At 40.5% G+C, this 20,687-nt stretch overlaps 1 protein-coding gene across 4 annotated transcripts in view; it reads left to right on the forward strand.

Moving 5' to 3' along the window:
* The first annotated feature begins 207 nt into the window (after positions 1-207).
* The window catches only part of LOC138761718 (abl interactor 2), a 172,398-nt gene continuing 151,918 nt past the window's right edge, over positions 208-20,687 (forward strand). For 2 of the 4 annotated variants that reach the window (XM_069934328.1, XM_069934326.1), the window contains exon 1: positions 224-471. In XM_069934328.1, coding sequence (XP_069790429.1) covers positions 355-471 — 117 coding nt within the window. In that variant the 5' untranslated portion in view covers positions 224-354. Of the gene's footprint in view, positions 472-20,687 lie in introns of all 4 variants that reach the window. The other 2 variants (XM_069934327.1, XM_069934325.1) reach the window with 2 other exon arrangements.

Genomic DNA, 20,687 nt, shown 5'->3' on the forward strand with positions numbered 1-20,687 from the left:
GACTGGTTATCAGGATGTGCAGTGTTTGCTGGGCAAATACGAGTTGCGAGCTTGGAGGTGGTGTTCATTGCTGAGGTTGGTGGTTGCTGGACACTGGAATTTATTGTTTCTGGAGCGGAGTTGTTGGTTGCGAGGAGAGTGGTGGTTGGCAGTGGGTCGTTACTTGGATGTGTGGTAACTGCAAGGGGGTCTTGGTTGCTGGGGTCGGGGCTGGGGCGTGTGGAGGTGGCTTCGCTGGCAAGGAACGCTCGCCTGCTCGTCCCTGTCGGAAGTGGCCGTGACCCACTTGCCCGCTTTCCGGTTCCGGTCCCTCCTCTCGGGCTCCCGCATCCAGTGTCGGAAGATGTGGGGAAGATGGCGGAGCTGCAGATGTTGCTGGAGGAGGAGATCCCCGCAGGCCGCCGAGCGCTGCTGGACAGTTACCACAACCTGGACCGGGTGGCCGAGTACTGCGAGAGCAACTACATCCAGGTGAGGGGGACCGCGCCCGCTGGGAGAGGGGTCGCGTCCGCGGGATCGGACACCTCCCCAGCCCCGATCCCCAGGACTGCCCCTCCCTCACGGCTCGATACGCTCTCCTCCCGGTGGTCGCTGCCGCTCTGCAGTCCGGCGACGGGCTGACCGGCCCGTTGAACCGGTCTGGGGTTCAGACTGCCCTCCCGTTACCCGACTCGGGCTTCCTCAGCCACTGGGTCTGGGCACTCGCTCCCGGCCATTCAGTCACTCAACACCGCCTTCCTGGGGTCCAAGATCTGTGGTATTTATTGTCTTGTTTGCGGTTAAATTGTGCTTTTCATAAAACTTCTTGATACTGAGCTTCGTGCAAGGATTGATACGCTTTCCTGGTGATTTTGTGATGCTGCTTTTGTGGTTATGAGGGTGAATATTCTCTTTGGCTGGGGCTGGACTGTTCTGCTTGACTGTTGGTCTGGTTAATGAAATCGTAACTCTTTTTCATCTACATTAGTTCGAATAATGACATTTGTTCTTCCGCTTTTTCACCCCCCCTCCTCCTCCTCCTCCTTCTTCCTCTTCTTCCAGCCTCTTCCTTCCTCCTATTTTGCAAAAAAAAAACTAGTGAGGCATGTGATCTGGAACATGTGTGGGGAGAGTGGGAGGTTGCATATCATCAACTTCTAAAGACTGAGTAGATGTGATTATCGTTCGTGTTGTTGACAGCAGGTGCCACGGCTCATTGTGCGGAATGCCACTCAAACTCGGGCCGGAGAAAGGAGTCATTTATTGAGCATGCGGTGCCCGGCTCAAGTTGCAGTAGAAAATGAAGACTGAGGAAGCATCATGATTTCAAACTAAGCATTGAAAATGGAATGTGCACAAAGTGACTTGTTCGTAGCAGTGGAGGTTTGAGGGAAATGATCAGACAAACGTATGAATTAGGGACAAGAAGAGGCTGCTCACCCTTTCAAACCTGAATGAATATGATCAAGTTCAGTTATCTTGAGGGATATAATTTAACAGAGTTGCAATCATGGGAAATGTTTTTTTTTCAATTGTTCACGGAAACTTTAAATCTGTCAATACTATGCTTTCTTCCAATTTAAACAACCTTTAAATCATATCCTTGGAATGCCTTTTGTAATATGTATGATGAATGGCAGAATTTTATTTTGTTTTTATTTGTTGATGGTGATAGCTCCAAAGGCAGGTGAATAGAGTTGAAGTGTAGGTCATCAGTGATATAATTGAATGACTAAAGAAGGTGTGAATGGACTCCTCATGAATGATGGCCCAGGCTGTATTAGAACTGAGCATGAATGTATTTACAGGGATCAGTGGATGATGGATGAGTGAGAATTTCAGGGATTTTTATTTCTTATTCTTTTCCCATAAACACCAGCCCTGATCAAAACTGTTGCCAACTACATCAGATAGGCCAAACACTTCAATTCCACACCCCACTCCCATGATGACATGTCTATCCATGGCCTTGTGTACTGTCCCACCATGATCATCTGTAAATTGGAGGAGCAATGCTTAATCTTACATATGGGCACTCCAGCCAGATGGCATTAACATAGACTTCTCCAGTTTTTACTAGCTTACTCTGTTTTCCCTCCCTTCCCCTTTGTCTTCTTTCCTCCAGCTCTCCATCCCTTTCCCTCTCCATTTACAGACCCATCCCTCCTCCCCCTGCTTGCTGGTGTGTCCTTCATCCTTTAGCCACTTACCTGCCTATGAGACTGTGCTTCTAGCACCGCCCCCCCACCACCATTTTCTTCTGATGGTAGCCCACATATTTTAAGTTCTTGATTAAGGGCTCAAGCCTAAAATGTTGGTTATGTATCGTACCTTTGCAATATAAAGTGCACTGTTTGATCTACTGAAAGGCACAAAGCATTGTGTTTTTTTTACATCAGTCTTGCATGGACAGACAACTTGTGCTATTGACATTCTCTGGCCCATCTGGAGAATACTTAATTAACTTTTTCTTTTGTAATCCTTAGTTCAGTCACCTAGAAAGGCATTAGTTCAGTCACCTAGAAAGGCATTAGTTCTCTGTATTTTACATGAACATCTGTACAGTGTTATCGATTTAAATTTTTATATTTAAATTTAGACATGCAGGCCCTTTTGGGCCACGTGCCCATGCTTCCCAATTACTTCTAATTGATCTACAACACCCCCACCCCCAGTACGTTTTGAAAGGTGGGAGGAAACCAGATCACCTGGAGAACATACAAACTCCTTAAAGAGAGCATGGGTTTTGAAACCATCCGGATCACTAGCACAGTAATAGCATTGCGCTGACTGCTACACTAACCATGCCAATCGAGAATGCAGATTCTAATTTTGCCAAGTTATCTGAAGTGATGCTTAACATCAAAATAACAGGTAATACCTTTTCCAAGTAATCGTGATTTTTTTTGTCACTTCTATACTCTGTAGCTGTAGCTCTATAGCTATATACTCTGTAACATTGGAATCAGTATGATTGTCCAATCTGTTCCTTGGGCAACTGCGATTTTGATTTAGATGGACAGGGTGTGTGAATTATTCACAATGTCTATTCTTGATCTTATTCCTTTCTCCTTCAAATTACAAAATGCTCAAAATATGTTTTAAAACTCCCCTCTTTGCTTTTTGTTATAATGGCAGTGATCAAAACCAATGGTGTACGCTGCAGCAGCATTCAGAAATGCCACGTAATTTTCTATTTCAGTCACGTAAAAAAATTAATATTTTGTACATTGTTGTATTTCTAAACTTTGTGACCTTTCAGAGGTATTAGAAAATCCAATATATTTTAGAGATAAAATTTCATTTTGTACTTAATAAAGTTAGATTGGGCAACAATACTGTGAGAATCAACATAATTAAGTATAAATTCTGCCTGCCCACAGGCAAAAGAATCTCAGGGTTGTATGTGATGTGTCATGTATGTACTCTGGCAATAAATCTGAACTTTGATGTTTATTTGCAAAGCACCACATTGTCCCCTTGCTTAGAACAGATGCAAGTGGCAAAACACAGTTTCCTCCATATTAGGATTGTGACACAGTAACACTCACTCTTTATTGACCTCTCAAATACATTCAGAGTGGAAACAGCAAGAATGGTTCAAAGTGATTAATTTCAGATGAGATAATATTTTGTTATTAAGGGCCTGACATGAAATTCTTTTTTTCAGCTCTAATGGGAAGAGGAACCAAGCATCAGAGAGATGGAAGTTGCACAGAGAATGGGGAGAGAGAAACAGTTTTGCAATAAAGGGCAATGCAAAAAGTGAGAGCAGATGACAGAAAAGGGAAGGCAGACTAGAGCAGGGTGTGTATTTGCATAAGTGCCTGGAGCAGTTTGAATAAACCAGGCCTTTATTTCGGAGCGTAGCTGGTAAACTGGCAAACTAATGAATGTTTCAGGGAATGATTTAAAAAAAAAGCTATTTTTCTGGGTTCAGGTCGGGGAATATTAGAAAAGAGGGCATAATAATGTTGGTGCTTAAGAGTGGTATAAGATTGTGTTATTTCCACACAAGGTATATTTTAATTGATCAAATAGTGAGAAGCACATGCTGGCATGGGTATCTGAAAGATGGAATTACAATTTGTTGGTGATAATGAAGAAATTTTAGTTGCCATAAAATACACTGGGGAGATGATCACTTTAAAGACCATTGGAACAGAATTCATAAAAAGCGTGTTGCAGTTTTTTAAAAAATCTGTACTTTTTCAGCTCAATGAGGAGGGGAAGCTATGACAGATATAGTTTTGGGAAATGACATTGGAAAAATGGGGCACATTTTAATGGAAGAATTTCTTTCATTACCTCTGGATGTCCTGAACCACATGATGACTTGTGTCCTTTGAAAGTATAATAACTTTTATAATGTAGGAAATGATGATCATCAGGTGCAGAGTAGAAATGAGCAGTTCGTGGTCAAGATCTATGCCTGGAAGCCAGCTGATTTCAAATAGCTGATAACATCGATCATGGCCGAAAATGGTAATTGAGTAACAGTAATTGATTAACAGAAGGCTTTCAGAGAAGATACTTCAGGTGGAGAGAGTAAACAATGTTAGGGAGAAGGGAGTCCAAAGTATTTTCTAAAAATAAAGGGATTAGAATGTAGCTGGAAATGGAGACCAGACCCACTGAGTGTCACATTTGATGCAGCAAATGGACAAAAGGCGTGGGAAAAGATTATCAGTTAAATTGATTTTGATGTAGGTGGTGAGCATTACTGACGCAAAATAAATCCTTTTTAATGTTTTCATGATGTTTCCATGATGGTGAAATTGAAGAAATTAAGGTATAAACTAGTGGGGGAAATTAACAGGAGGACAAATTTCAAATTGAAAATCTCAATTAGTGTAGATCTTGGGTTGTCGAGTGAAACTCCGATCTTCCAATCCTTCATGAATACCTTGCAGAAGACTAAAGGGTTACAAATGTTTCATCTTTTCTCACAAGTAAAAAGGATAAATCCAGTAACTGCAGAGCAGTCAGCCTCATGCTGGAAACTTTGGGAGAGGGTAATCCAAGGTCAACTTGTTCCACAACAACAAGCGATCGTCAGTGACAGCAAGGGGAGTATTGTTTTGAGCTATTGTTGTTCAGGCTTAAGAAAGATTACACTGTGGTTCAATCTGGCTGTGCTTTTGCATAAACGGGGCCTCATTTCAGAAGTGTCAGTATAGTTTGATGAAGGGCTCAAGCCTGAAACATTGGTCTGTATCTTAATCTTTGCTATATAAAGTACACTGTTTGATATGCAGAGTTTCTCCAGCATTGTGTTTTCACTTCAACCACAGTGATTGCAGACTTCTGTGTTTTACAAGTGGGATTAGTTATTCTGCTTAAAAAGCCAACAAATGGTTTTCCTCTGCCCTGCACATGTATACCCTTACCACCAACTGTTGCATCTTTCCTGGACACTGTCCTAGATTAGACTAACTTTGCATTAAATCTCAGAGACATACTACAATTTCATACTTCAATGCTGCCATCCGTTGAACTCCATCTGCCAAATCTCTATAAGTGACAATAGTAAGAAGCCTAGTTGAAGAATCTCAACCTGTAACATGGACTTTTCATTTCCCTCAAAATATAGGATGGAAATGGAGAATCTGGTTGTGTGGTGCGAGAACCAAGTCTCGCTCTCAAAATCACCAAGACCAAGTAGCTTATTATGGACTTCAGGAAAGGGAGACCAAGGGACCATGAACCTCTTCTTTAGCGGACTGGTGGTAGGCATGGTAAGATCTTCGTGTTCATGGGCATATTGGAAGACCTCTCCTGAGGCTAGCCAACTATGAAGAAGGCGTACTACCAACTGGACTTTGACGAGATTTGACATGTCATTGAATACTCTATAAAGCTGTAGAAAGTATACTGTCTGGTTGCATCAAGGTTTGGTTTGGAAACTCCAGTGCCGAGGAATGCAAAACAATGGCAGATGTAGCCCAAACCCATCAAAGGCACTGACTTCCCATCCATCAAAGACTTCTATGTGAGGCACTGTATCAAGAAAGCAGCCAACATCACAAAGGATCCCCATTACCCTGGTCACACTTTCTTCTTGCTGCTATCTTCAGGTAGATGGTACTGAAGTCTGGCACCTCCAGGTTCAATTACAATTTTTTTTTTGCAATAGCATTTATTCCAAAAATACTCACAATAAAATTATGTTCAAAGATAAAACATTGAAAGTCTTTTTGCATCCTTCGTGTCATCTTCATACATTATATTACCGAACAATGTTACATTCATTATTTAATTTGTTACATGGCACCGTTGCCACTTGCGTTGCCTTGTAGTTACTCCCTGTCCTTTGTTTGAGGGGGTTCGCCTCTGGTCTCAGCCTCTCAGTGTCTAGTAGCAGAAGAACTCTAGATTGTGGTCTTTACCTACAAAGCCCTTGTGTTGGCTGCACCAAGTCTCAGCACGTTGCTTAGCACATACACATCCTGGAATGTGCCAGTCAACAGCATTCCCTTACTGACATCTCAGTGTGGTGGAAGACCAACAGGTTTAGGGGTGGATCAAAGGACGTCTTTCACCGAGTTGATGATCTTCCAGAAGATCTGAATGTTAGTCACGCATGAGTCCGCTGTTATGCTGCTGCTGGGGATGAACCATAAGAAGGATTCAACACAGACTTAGTAAATCCATATTCTGCAGAGGTGGGCGATAGTCTTCACTCCACTGCCGTCGTTTCAGGGATCCTGTGTTGTGGGTAATATTCTGGTAATACAGGAAAGATCTGACTTGAAGGGGACCACTCACCACCAGCCAGGTCAAGACCTGGTGTGTGTTAGTGAGATTTGGCAGTGAGGCATCTGCCAAATAACCTGGACAGTTGAGCTGAGGAACCACCCCACATTATCAATTGAGTCCTTCCCTTCAGTGCCTGCAGGATGTTCCGTGCAAATCACTTCCTGATGGACTTGTGTTCAAAGGTATTTGGAAAACTTTTCCATCAGGATAGGTAGTGTGGCAATGTCCAGCTGACTGGTACATTGTTTGATAATGGGGCTAAGGCTCTTGAAACTTCTTGTACTACCATAACAATAAAGTATTTCACAATCATTAAAGATCTGTCTGTACCATTGCAGCATCAATCACTTTTTTTGCATTAGTTGTGGCTATGAATTTTATCCTTTTATATTTACTTAGTAAAACCCCTGGTATTCGGAATTAAGCAACTGGCAAAAAAAATCAGGGAAAATAAAGTTTAAAAAATTAAGTAAGAATAAAATAATAGGTAAAAAATTGTAAAAGTAAATGTTCTCTGGAATAACACATAAACCTTTGATGAAGGTGGGAGTAAATGTTCAGCCAATGGAATGCCTTGGTCATGCTTTGGTTGTAGCAGCTGTTTAAATAAAATTTTGTTTGAATAAAATGGCGTCTCCCAGGATGAAGAGCTGGTTGATGCCGCTCACTGTTGCGGCGGCGACTCTCTTAAAGTGTCCTCATCCCTGTTTAGTAAGAGTCGTTCTGGTCAGAGGACTTAGGGGAGGCGGAGTTAATTTATCTACAATGTTATTGTTCATCTTTGGGTGGCTTCGTGGAGGGGGAGGGACCTGCAGATGCAGTGATGTTTAAATGTTTTCAAAGATTGTGACTGAAAATAAAGTAAAATGCTTTAAGATATATATATTCATGCAAGTGAAGTTTGTTCAGTCTAAGTACAGTATAGTTTTTGTCTTTTAAACTGTTTATTCTTAATGCAAGTGTATTACGGTAGTTAGGCATTAGAAGAGTAAGTGCTAAGCAACTGAAAAATACACTTATCCAGCACCTACCAATCCCCATAGGTACTGGATACCTGGGGTTTTACGGTATCATCTTTTTTTTTTCCTCATTGGGCAAGCAAGAATTTTGGTGCATCTGCACAGTTTTGTGTATATGAAAACAGACTTCTATCTTATCAAGGATAAAAGGGTCATCTAATGTTTCCAAAAGCTAGTGAGAAATTGGAAAAATGACTACTCTCAGAAAGTTGTTGCAATTTGGAATTCTTTCCCAAAATTGAAATTGAATTAGGTAGTTAATTGAGAAAGAACATGCCGGTTGTGTACCTACTTGTAAATGGACCAGTTGAAAGTTTAATTTGAGTCCTGGTTATGTCTGTTTAAAAAAAATAATACATAATTTAGGGTTGAACAGAAGTATCTTATTGCCACACTGAAATTTTAAATGGGATCTATAATTCAACAAGAGTCTATACTAGGGAGATGGGTTTTCATGAGCATTTAAGGCTTTTTGTCATGTGACTTTTAAAATCTACATTTGAAAGTGACTGCGTGCATTTCTGCTGATGTTTTGGAGCATTGGAGATATTGAAATTACAAAAGCATTCCTGTTGCTGACAATTGATCCACTTCTATTTGGACTGGGCCCTTCCATTGCTGATGAGTGAATTTCCTTTCCATGATTGGATTACAGAATTAGGGGAAGAGCACAAATTTAATGAGAGGATTTTAATGGCTACATGTACACAATCGGGCAGACCAAGTCACAGAGGTTGAGGATATGATCTCTGATTTGTGCTGAATGAACTGGAATGGTCGATTGATGTTGCAGTAGATCTTTAGTCGAAGAGAGTATGATCTCGTGCAAATTCCATTCCCTAATCTTGTGCCGATTTTAACTATACTTTGCATTTCGTAGTAGTAAACAAGAAGCATTCAAGGATTCATCTATAACTTCTGCTTTCTAGTGCATGGGATTTTAGTTTCAACTGTTGACAATGAAGGTTAAATTATGCATATACAGCCAAAATAAAAAATTACATTGGTTTTGGGGTGTTGCCAAAAGGAAGGTTTAAATATTTTGCTGGAAAACAAAGCTTTGACAAGGATGGAAATTCCCAACAGGAGCTGGAGATGCAATTGAGTGATATGTTAAGTCGTCAACTCAGGTCTGGAGTGGCGGCTGCAGCTGTTGTTGCATTTATGGATTAGGTGGTTTAGAATAGTTCAAGCAACTTTTGTGGGGTACAAGATGTGTTGCCTTTTAAAATTTAGACATACAACATGGTAAAGGGCCCTTCTGATCCACAATCCCATGATGCCCAATTGGTCTACGATCCCGTACATTTTGAAGGGTGGGAGGACATGTGGACAACCTGAAAACTCCTTATTGAAAGCACGAGATTCAACCCCTGGTCGCTGGCGCTGTAACAGAATTGTGCTATCCACTACACTAACTGGGCCGCTATGATAGTAACAAAATGTTAATAGAATAAACAAATTTGGAGATTACAAGATCACAATATTGAGAATATTGTTTGGTAAGATAGTTTTAAGGTACTTTGTCTATCAAAGGGACCAGATAATATAACCTTCTACAACTATGTGGAGGAAATTGATAATATACAGTGGCTGAGCATGTCCACCATAAGATTGGCACATGATCCAAATGTTCATATTGTTTTGGAGTGTGGACTGCCATTATAAAGATGGATTTCTGCCAAGAACTCTGTGCAACTTGTGGTACAGCTGAGTGCTGACTCACCAATTGCTTGGAACTTTCGAGAACAAAGGGAAAATCCAGCTGTGAAGCAGAGAATGGCAGTTGGAGCAGCGGAGGGCAGCTGGAGAGCTGTGTGAAATGCACGTGCCTCATAAGTGAGGGTTTGTAAGTTTGCTGGGGTTTGGGGATTTTTCCTTTTTTGAATATTGGGCACAAACTGTAAAGATCTGCGGTTTTCCACATATACATTATTTATAAATATATATCTGTATATTTGCTATAGATATTTATAGTGGGGTTAATTGTGTTAAGACATTATATTGTTAATAGTCATTAATAAATTAGAGTTAAAATTTAACCCTTTTGAATTGTGTCTTCTGTTGTTACTGGTTTGAGACGTAACAAAGTGGGTGCTTGTCCAGGATTCAAACAAATTTGGGAGCTGAGAGGTCGATTGATTAATGGTCAATCATCTGGAGCTTGGTGACTGATGGATTCCATTCTAGTCTTGGAAATTCCTTTGGTAAAACTAATTAAAAGCTAGTGTGAGTGTGAAATCAACAGCAAAAAACCTACAGCATGGATATAGAGGGATTTTTGGCATTACCCTTTACTGAGAATTTGAAAAAGACTAAAAAGCACGAGTTGATGACTATTGGCAATTGCTTCAATGAAACCACAAATGAAAAAGGTTGAGATTGGTAGGAAAATTGCAAAATATTACAGAGGGTAATTAAAGGGAAAGCTCAACAAGCATGTTGAATCCTATTGTGGCCAAAGAGGACTGGTTGAATCCCATTGTGGCCAAAGAGGACTGGTTGAATCCCATCGAGGACAAAAAAGGACTGGTTGAATCTCATTGTGGACAAAAAGGGACTGGTTGAATCCTATCGTGGCCAAAGGGGATTTGGTGAATCCCATCATGGTCAAAGGAAAAGTCACTTCTGAAGGGATTTGTTGACCCCATAGTGGCTAAAAGAAAAGGACTGTGTTGGCCCATTGCCTAAAACCAAACCTGGGAATCAGTATTTGTTGACAATTATGCGTGCAGTCACAAGGTTTCCAGAGGCCATTCCTCTGAGAAACACTAAAGCAAAGGCAATTAGCCTGCCTAGAGAAATTCAGTCAGATCAAGAGTAATTTTCTGTCAGACTTATTCCAACAAGTGGTTTATGAATTGAGAATTAAGCAGATTATATCTTATGCATACCATACAAGAGACAAGGGGCCTTCGAGAGGTTCCATTCAACCCTGAAGAAGATATGAGAACATGTTGTTTTGAGAATGAAAAGGATTTGGATGAAGGGGTTCATTTATTTTTATTTGCAGTGAGAGTCTGTCCAAGAATCACTTGCTTTTAGTCCATTTGAGTTCGTTTTTGGAAATGAAATGAGAGGTCCTTTAATGTTATTAAAGGATCAGTGGGTTAATAATGATGTGCATTTAAATTTGTTGAATTATATCTTTAAATTTAAGGATTGGTTGCATAAAGCTTGTGAAATGGCAAAGGAGAATTTAAAGACCACTCAACAGAAGATGAAAGTTTAGTATGATTACAAGGCAAAGATGAGAAATTTAAAACTAGTGACAAAGTGTTAGTTCTGTTTCCTACACATTCAAACCCTAATGTGGGTGGCTCCATACAGGCTTCTGGTCCCTTTGAAATGAGCTCACGGTGTGTTTTTGTTTGAAAGATATCTTGCAACCTTGGGGATCTGCACCCAAGATGGCAGCACCTTTGCTGGGCAGCAAACCATGAGAGTTGCCCACTCAGAGCAGGGCACCAAAAGCTGTGAGAACCTCCCCCACCACTCCCCACCCCACCCCAAAAGAGAACCAAAAGAGACAATCCTAAAGGATGATGAGCATGGCACTGGACTAACGAGGGGCTCAGTGGCTGAAAACCTGCACAGGCTGCAGGCAACTTGCGCTTGAAGAACTCTCACAGGCTACAGGCTGCTGGTGACTGACTCATGGGAATGCTGAAGGCAAGATTGACTTCCAAAGGCCCTCGTTTGCTGATTTTTTTTTTAAACTTTATTTAAGATTTTATAACATGAATAACATATAGGATTACATTAAAAAAAATTAAGAATAAAATAATAAAATTACAATACAATATCAGTAATCTAAATAAACTATATCCTCCCCAATAATTATTACACATTAATAACCCAACTCAAATTAGTCCAACCCCCCCTTTCCCCCAAAATAAAGAGTGAAGAATTAATAAAGTTAATAATATATGTGAGAAAAAAAACCCACTTACAAAAAAACAAAAACATAACTGATTAAAATACAAAAAGAAAAGTAATTAATACTAAGATATCAGACTTAAAAAACATATTTAAATCAAACTTAAATGCATATATTTAACAGAGTTAAGATGAAACATATATTTAACACAATCTCGGCTGCACCATTTCATCAGATGCAAGGATCGACAATGAGATAGACAACAGACTCGCCAAGGCAAATAGCGCCTTTGGAAGACTACACAAAAGAGTCTGGAAAAACAACCAACTGAAAAACCTCACAAAGATAAGCGTATACAGAGCCGTTGTCATACCCACACTCCTGTTCGGCTCTGAATCATGGGTCCTCTACCGGCACCACCTACGGCTCCTAGAACGCTTCCACCAGCGTTGTCTCCGCTCCATCCTCAACATCCATTGGAGCGCTTACACCCCTAACGTCGAAGTACTCGAGATGGCAGAGGTCGACAGCATCGAGTCCACACTTATGAAGATCCAGCTGCGCTGGATGGGTCACGTCTCCAGAATGGAGGACCATCGCCTTCCCAAGATCGTATTATATGGCGAGCTCTCCACTGGCCACCGTGTCAGAGGTGCACCAAAGAAAAGGTACAAGGACTGCCTAAAGAAATCTCTTGGTGCCTGCCACATTGACCACCGCCAGTGGGCTGATAACGCCTCAAACCGTGCATCTTGGCGCCTCACAGTTTGGCGGGCAGCAACCTCCTTTGAAGAAGACCGCAGAGCCCACCTCACTGACAAAAGGCAAAGGAGGAAAAACCCAACACCCAACCCCAACCAACCAATTTTCCCTTGCAACCGCTGCAATCGTGTCTGCCTGTCCCGCATCGGACTTGTCAGCCACAAACGAGCCTGCAGCTGACGTGGACTTTTTACCCCCTCCATAAATCTTCGTCCGCGAAGCCAAGCCAAAGAATATAAAAAATTAAAGTTAGTAACATTATCTATCAAAAATTCTTAAACAATAATCAATTCTTAAAAAAAATTATAGCATGAAAAAAAAGATGGAAAAAAACCTTTCTCTATAGAGATAAACCTTCACCAAATATCAACTAACTTCACATCTATCATCATATTAGTCACATAAACCACCATCTTAAAACAAAATTCAAACCTCATTAAGCATTGTACAATTCAATTTTAGTACTCTTCCACCATTTTTCCCTTTTACTCTTAAATAGTTATCCAATAAAAGCTCCAATACCACATTTAAATATCCCCAATCATTACATTAAAATTCAGATATCCAAATAATAAAAACACATCTACAACGAAATCTGTATCTTCAGCAAATGGAGCATAAACCACAAACAAAATTCAAGCCTCATTAAGAATTGTACAATTCAATTTATAACTTTCACCATTATTCCCTTCGTTCTATAACTAAAATAGCAAAATAATATACACCAGAATTACCACTCCTTTCACCTTAAAGTTAAAGAAAAAATATATAAAAAAAAACTTATCCAACCCATTCACATTTAAATTTCAGATATTCCTTATCTACTGAATAAACTTTACAAAAAAAACCACATCAATTTTTAGTTTTTTAAACAATCAAAACTTTCTTATGCTTTTTTTTATATTTAAACAAAAAAACCCCTTCACTTTTTAATCTAATAATACAAAAAAAAGGAAAAAAAACGGATAGGAGGTTAAAAATACCCCCTCCCATCTAAACTGCGCAATGCACCAAAAAAAATGGGTGTGAGATAACTCACACGTAGCAGATGACTTTCAGGAAATAGTGCCTATCCAGTTCTCCCCCCCAACTCTCACTTCATCTTAAACTAACATCATCATTATTTAATATCCCTTTTTTTTAAAAAAAACATTAGAAAAAAAAAGGACAACTCTTCTTTTAATCAGCTCCAACTGCCGAGTCACCATTACAACCATTCCTTCTTGGAGCACGGCTCTTTTCTTCCATCTCTTGTCTCCTTAGAGATCGCGGCGGACTATGTCTCTGTTGAAACTGAGTAATTGGCAGCTCTTGAGCAAATGCTATAGCTTCCTTTGGAGAATCAAAGAACTTTGGTTGGCAACCATCTTGAAAAACCTTCAAAACAGCTGGATATCTAAAGGTTGCCTTATAACCTTTCTTCCACAACAACTCTTTAGCAGGATTGAATTCCCGTCGTTGGAACATAACTTCTTGACTCAAATCCGCATAGAAGAAAACTCGATTATTTTGAATCATCAAGGGTGATTTTCTCTGTTGTGCATTTCTAATAGCCACTCATAAAATTATTTCTCTGTCGTAATAATTCAAGCAACGAACCAAAACAGGTCTTGGACTTTGACCTGAAATAGGTCTTCTACGCAAGGCTCTGTGAGCATGTTCCAGTGTTATACCTTCCGGGAAATGTTCTTGACCCAACACCTGCGGAATCCATTCAGTAAAAAATTTTCTTGGGTCTGGTCCCTCCATACCTTCTGGCAAACCAATAATCTTTATATTGTTCCGTCTGGATTGGTTTTCCAAATAATCAATCTTTTTCACCAAATTTTTATTTTGAGTTTGTAAGTCTTTGACCATTTTGGTCACATCAAAAACTTGATCCCGTATTTCGTCTATATCTTCTTCACACGAATTAAATTTATCTCTCACTTCAAGCTTAAAAGCTCCAAACTCAGCCATCTGTTGAGAATGTATTTTCACCAAAGTATTAAACCTAGTACCAAGTTCAGTCATAATCTTGAATAATACCTGCATTGTATAAGATAATTTAGATTCAAGATTCACAAAAATATTTTCAATTGGAAGAGACTTTGGCTCAACAGATTCCTGCTTCTTCTCCAAAGATCTTCTATTCCTTCCTTCATTCTGGTTGCCTTCCTTGTAGTATGACTGCGTGTGGAAACCCCAGCCACAGCCTCTCCAGCAATGACTGGAGGATGCTGGCCGGGGTTTTCCCCAGTCCATAATGTATTAAATTCTCCCAGTACATCAAGTTGTATAGGTTCTTGTATCTCAAGAGATGCAGTTTGCAGCACCACCTCTACAGCTGACAAATGCCTTTGAGTAACTCTTTGTTCTAAAGGCTGTTTTAGGGGGCTCTACCGATGTAATATAGAGCTCTACATCCGAACACTGTACCTCTCTCCTGGGATCCAGAGTCCAGGTGTCTTTCCTGTAGGTAGGCTCCAAAACTTGAACTTTTGGAAAATGTAGTTTTTTGATGATCTGTTGTCGTTTTTTTTTGCTCTTTTCCACCAATTGTACCATCATAAGTTAAATTAACAGCACTGAAATTATCTAAACTTTTAAAGAATTTTAACGGGCATTTCTAGACAAAACAATAAGATAGAGTCAGGAGAGGACTGGAAGACACGTCTGATCCTTACGCCATCTTGCCACGCCCCCCCCCTCGTTTGCTGATTTCTTCCCGATCATATCAATGATTTGGATTTGGAGCTCGGGTTGCCGATGGTTTGAATTGGAATATGTGCAGCGGCTGTGGGATCACTGGAGGTGAATCCACGGACACTCAGTAACTCTAAAGGGACTCTTTTTTTGTTTTTCTCCTATTGTTATGGGTGCTGAGCAATGTTCACAGTGACACCTGCCTTATGGCAGAAAAAAGTTGGTATGTTATGTATTTATTTTAAATGTATTATTTCTTGACAATAAAATGAATTTTAAGTCCATAAGATATAGGAACAAAATTAGGCTATTCAGCCCATTGAGTCTGCCCCTTCATTTAATCATGAGCTGATCCATTTTCCCACTTATCCTTCCTGCCCACCTTCTCCCCAAAACCTTTTATGCCCTGGCTAATTAAGAACCTGTCACTCTTTGCCTTAAATACCCCCAATGATCTGGCCTCCACAACTGCCTCTGGCAACAAATTCCACAGATTTACTACCCTCAGGCTGAAGAAATACCTTGACCTGTGTTCTTGTGCATTTGAATGCCCAAACCAGGATGTATACTTTCCACAATGCACCTGTAGAAGTTTGACTGAGTATTTGACAACATGCCAGATCTCCTAAGACTCTTTGGAAAATAGAGGTGTTAGTGTGCCTTCTTCACAGTTGCATCAGTGTGCTCGGTCCATTTGGGGTCTTCTCAAATATGGACTCCAGGAACATGAAGGTTCTAACCCTCTCTACCTCTGTCCCACCAGTTCATACCAGTTAGATGTGAATTAAAGTGTTAATGTCCTGAGAGATGCTCAGAGGTGAAAGAACTATTGCCCCAGTGGGACACATGTGCATGGGAGACTTTCATTGGTGTACAAGTTGAATGGTTTCATCTAATTTTTGGCTGGTCTGAACTCCAGCTTGGATGCACTTCAGAGCCAATTAGTTTCTGAGTAGAAATCTAACAGCATAAACAGTGCCCTCCATAATGTTTGGGACAAAGAGTTTTTTCTTTTATTTACCCCTGTGCTCCACAGTTTTAAATTTGTAATCAAGCAATTCACATGTGATATTTGATGCAGCTTTTCTATTGGTGCCTTGTTACATTTTTCAATGATATAGTTCATTGCAAACTAATTGGAAACATCACGCCATTAATCATCGAAGAGTCAGTAATGTTCAGTAATTCCGTACATTTAGCATGGAACTGCCTCAGCCAGCAGGATGGTTTCAATTTTAGATTTTTTGTTTGAAGAGTCGTTTATCAAAGATTCAACCATATTCCTCTGTGTTTCGCAAAGGAAGAAATGCAACATGTTTTTGCTTCATGTTGCCAGCTGGCACCTGGTTACAGTTGCAGGAAGAAGTCTAGCTTTGGATGAACTGTCCCCCCCACAACCCTGGTTCCATATTTAACATGGTGTCTATACACAATGTGATCTCTATGAAGGATAGTTATTTGGCTGAAGAGCCAAAGAGGTTTTCTGACATTTGTTGGTCTACATGCCAGGAAGAAACGTTCCTTTTGGAAATGAGAAAATAACCTTCAAATTTAATTGTAGTGTATGTCCATATTGAGAATCAATTTATTGTTATGAACAAGTCACAAAATTTGTTGTTTTGTGGCAGCATCACAGTGTAAATATTCATATAAACTACCTTGCATCAATAAATAAAAATAATGCACGAAAAGTCAAAGTCATTCAGGAATCTGATAGCAGCAGGGAAGAAGCTGTCCTTGTGCTGCTGAGTGTAAGTCTTTAGGCTTCTGTCCCTTTTCCCCCGATGGTAGCAGAGTGAAGAGGGCAAGGGCTGGATGGTGGTGGTCCTTGAAGATAGAAGCTGCTTTCTTAAGGCACCACCTCTTATAGATGTCCTTGATGGAGTGAAGTCTAGTGCCGGTGATGTTGCAGGCCGAGTTACAACCCTCTGGAGATTTTTCTTGTCTGAGTGTTGGCACCTTCATACCAGACAGTGATGCAACCAGTCAGAATGCTGTCAACAGTAAGGAACACCTGTAGAAGATTTTAGTCGACTTTCTCAGTGATGTACTGAATCTCCTCAAATAACTCACAAAGTTTAGTCGCTGGCAAGCCTTCTTCATGAGTGCATCGACATGGAGGCTCCAGGACAGATCCTCAGAGAGGTTGACACTCAGGAATTTGATGTTCTTGACCCTCTCCATGACAGAGCCCTCGATGAGGACTGGATCGTATTCTCCTGACTTCTTCCTGAAGTCCTCGATCATGTCATTGGTTTTGCTAATGTTGAGCACAAGGTTTTTGATGTGACACCACTCAACAAGTTGATCTATTTCTCTCCCGTATGGTTCTTTATTCCCATTTGTGGTTCTGCTGACCACTTTGATATAATTGGCAAATTTGTAGATAAGATTGGAATTGTGCCTGGCCACACAGTCATGGGTGTATAATGAGCAGAGCAGTGGGCTAAGCACGTATCCTTGAAGTGCATCTGTTGATAGGAGGAGACATTGTTTCCAATACTGACTGTGGTCTTCGGATGAGGAAGTCGAGGATCCAGTTGTAGAGGCCCAGAATTTTGAGCTTCTTGACCAGCACTGAAGAAATAATGAGTTTCTGTTTTCGAGGTGATCCAGAGTTGAGTGGACAGCCAGCGACTGTGTTCTTTCCCCACTATTTTTATAGAATATAGTGGGGAAAAAACAGCTTAAAAGTTACCAAGGTGTTTGCTTCCTTCAATAGTAAGTTATAAATATTGAAATCTTGCCCAAAAAATGTATTGATCTTGCCGATGGTGGTTGCTGTTGCTCCATTTCTTTTATACAGCATTTAATGGTAGATGAGGTTTTGCATGTTTAGCACACTCTCCGCACAACCCATTTCAGACACATTTATTCTTTTTTGGCAACTGCATCTGTTGAGTGCTTTGGTTTAATTCTCTCCATGATGTGACAAAAACTGGCTGTTTACTTGCTTTCTAATGTGTAATTTTAGTCAAAAGATTAAACAACAATGATTATGGGCTTCGAGGAAGCAGCAATATCTGAAAACTGGTACACTCCCTGGGGTGAATGATGTTCCTCCATTATTGTGCTCCGTCTTGGTGGTGCTCAAAGTTTTCATTGTTATACTTTCAGTAGTTTTTGTGATTACTCAAATTGCTTTTAATTCATTTATTTTTAGCTTGCTTCTTATCTGTCCTGCATTTATACAGACTGTATTTGAGAGTCATTTATTCGATCAGTTGGTATACATTTACCCATTTTTTTTTACCTTAATTACTTTTCATTTTCAATTAATTTTGTAAGAAATTGCAATCAGAGCTTTGTAGAGGGCTGGGCCAAAGATCTGGTTTCCAGGTTCATTAATCTCTTACTACCTGTCATGCTAGTATTGTATTTGTTTTGTTTCTTTAAAGATATATTTTTTAAAACTTTATTTAAAATAAAAATCACTAAGCAAAAATATTACAATATTTCAAACTTAATTTCAAACATGTGATATTTATATAAAAAAGAAAAGAAAAAGAAATTAAAAAAGAAAAACCTAATAATTCCCCCTCCCCCAACCCCCTAGAAACTCAGAAAAAGAAAAAAAGCAACAAGAAAACCTTCGCTTTCCGATACCTTCTTGATCTACTTGCTAGCTTATCTGAATCTGCCACATGAAGCAAGGTGAGAGGAGAGAAGATTTTACACTGCAATGGAGGAAGACAATAATGAATGTATTCAAGACTTTAATCAATAGATTTCTGGGCATCAAGGATAGCAAAGGAAAGTGGAGTTGATAGGAAAGTTTGATTATGTTTGCAATTAAACATAGAGCAGATTAGTTGTCTGCTGTTATTGCATGTGTTCCTACATGCGGCAGGATGGAAGGGGGTGAAATATGGTTCACCACGCATCGAGCAGCAAGTTGGAAATGTAGTCTAAAGAATGGAGACCAGTCTGAACTGGAAGCCAGAGGTGGGGTGTAATGTGGAATGCATGGGAAGGTTGGGAAGCCTGAACTGATTAGTGGACAAGGACAACATATGGTGTTAGGGAATGGGAGTTCCAGTGGGGAACAAAAGAAGAAATTGCAGGAATATTCGTATAGCATCTGTGGACACATTTTGAATGCAAGGTCAGTGAAACAGAATTTAGTCTCTCTCCATTGACGCTGGCTCACCCTTGTATAATTTCCTTGCTAGCATTGGTTGTGATTTACTTTTTAGAAAACAAGTGAGATTTAGTGAGTATGTGACGTGCTTGATGAAGTTCTGAATGTTCAAATATGTGTAGGTACTTTGGAACTAACTGGTTCGAGACACCTTTGCTTTGGGAAATTGTGTCTCAACTTCTCAATTTTATATTCTTCATTCAGATCCTGTTTTGCCTCTCTGAGTAAAGGAAAATAAACAGTCTCTTGCAGCTGAAATGCTCCATCCCGGGCTACATCTTTGTGAATTTCCTCTTGCACACTCTCCAGAACACTCGTGTACAAATTGTGATAATTTGACTACTTGTTACTCTAGCTGAAACCTAATTTTGGTACTTCAATGTACCAAAATCCCTTTACTCTTCCATTCCTTGGCTCAGCTAATGGAAACAACCTTATTTACTTGCAGTGTTCCTTGGAGATGTAATCCTAAGTACTTTTGTTCCTTAGAGTCCAATGATCCAGAAACCTGAAGCCCTCCCTCTTACACCAGGCCTTTAGCCATGTGTTAAGCTGCATCATCCTCCTTTTTCAACCTCACTTGCATGTGGCACGAGTAGCAATCCTGAGATCACTACCCTAGATGTCCTATCCTTCAACCTAGCACCTAACTTCCAGAACTCTCCTTGCAGTACCTCTTCATTCTTTCTACCCACATCATTGACTATGACATCTGGCTGCTCACCCTCCCTCCTGAGGATGCTGTGAACTTGATCTGAGATATCTTGGACCTTGGCACCAGGGAGGATATCCCATCTGGGATACTTGACCTCTTCCACAGAACCTCTTACCTGTCTCTCCAACTGTGGAATTCCCTATCACAACAGCTCGCCTTTTCTCCTCCCTTCCCTTCCCTTAGCTACAGAACCAGGCTCCATGCCAGAGACTGATCTCCGAGGCTTCTCCCTGGTAGGTTGTTTCTCTTCTCTCCACCACCCCCCCCCCACCAAAACAGTATCCAAAATGGTATACTTGTTATTGAGGGGGACGGCCCACAGGGCTGCCCTGCACTGCCTGCCTATTCCCTTTCCCTCTCCTGACTGTAACCTATCTACCTTCTTCCTGCCTTCTAGGTGTGATAGTGTCCCTGTAACTCCTGTCTATCACTCCTGGATGATATGATCCGTAGCTTCTCCAGCTCAAATTCCTTAACTCAGTTGTCAGGAGCTGCATACACTTCTTGCAGTTGAAGTTGACAGGGATACTGCTGGCTTCCCTGATGACCCATATTTTGCAAGAGGAGCTTGGCTGCCATTCTCACAGTCATTGGCAGTGGTTCTCAACCTTTTTCTTTCCACTCACATACCACTTTAAGTAATCTCTATGCCATCGGTGCTCAGTAATCAGTCAGGGATTGCTTAAGGTGGGATGTGAGTGGGAAGGAAAGGTTGAGAATCACTGCTCCAGACCCAATTGTTACTGA

Source organism: Narcine bancroftii, chromosome 4 (assembly GCF_036971445.1).
Source record: "Narcine bancroftii isolate sNarBan1 chromosome 4, sNarBan1.hap1, whole genome shotgun sequence".
NCBI classification, from domain to species: domain Eukaryota; kingdom Metazoa; phylum Chordata; class Chondrichthyes; order Torpediniformes; family Narcinidae; genus Narcine; species Narcine bancroftii.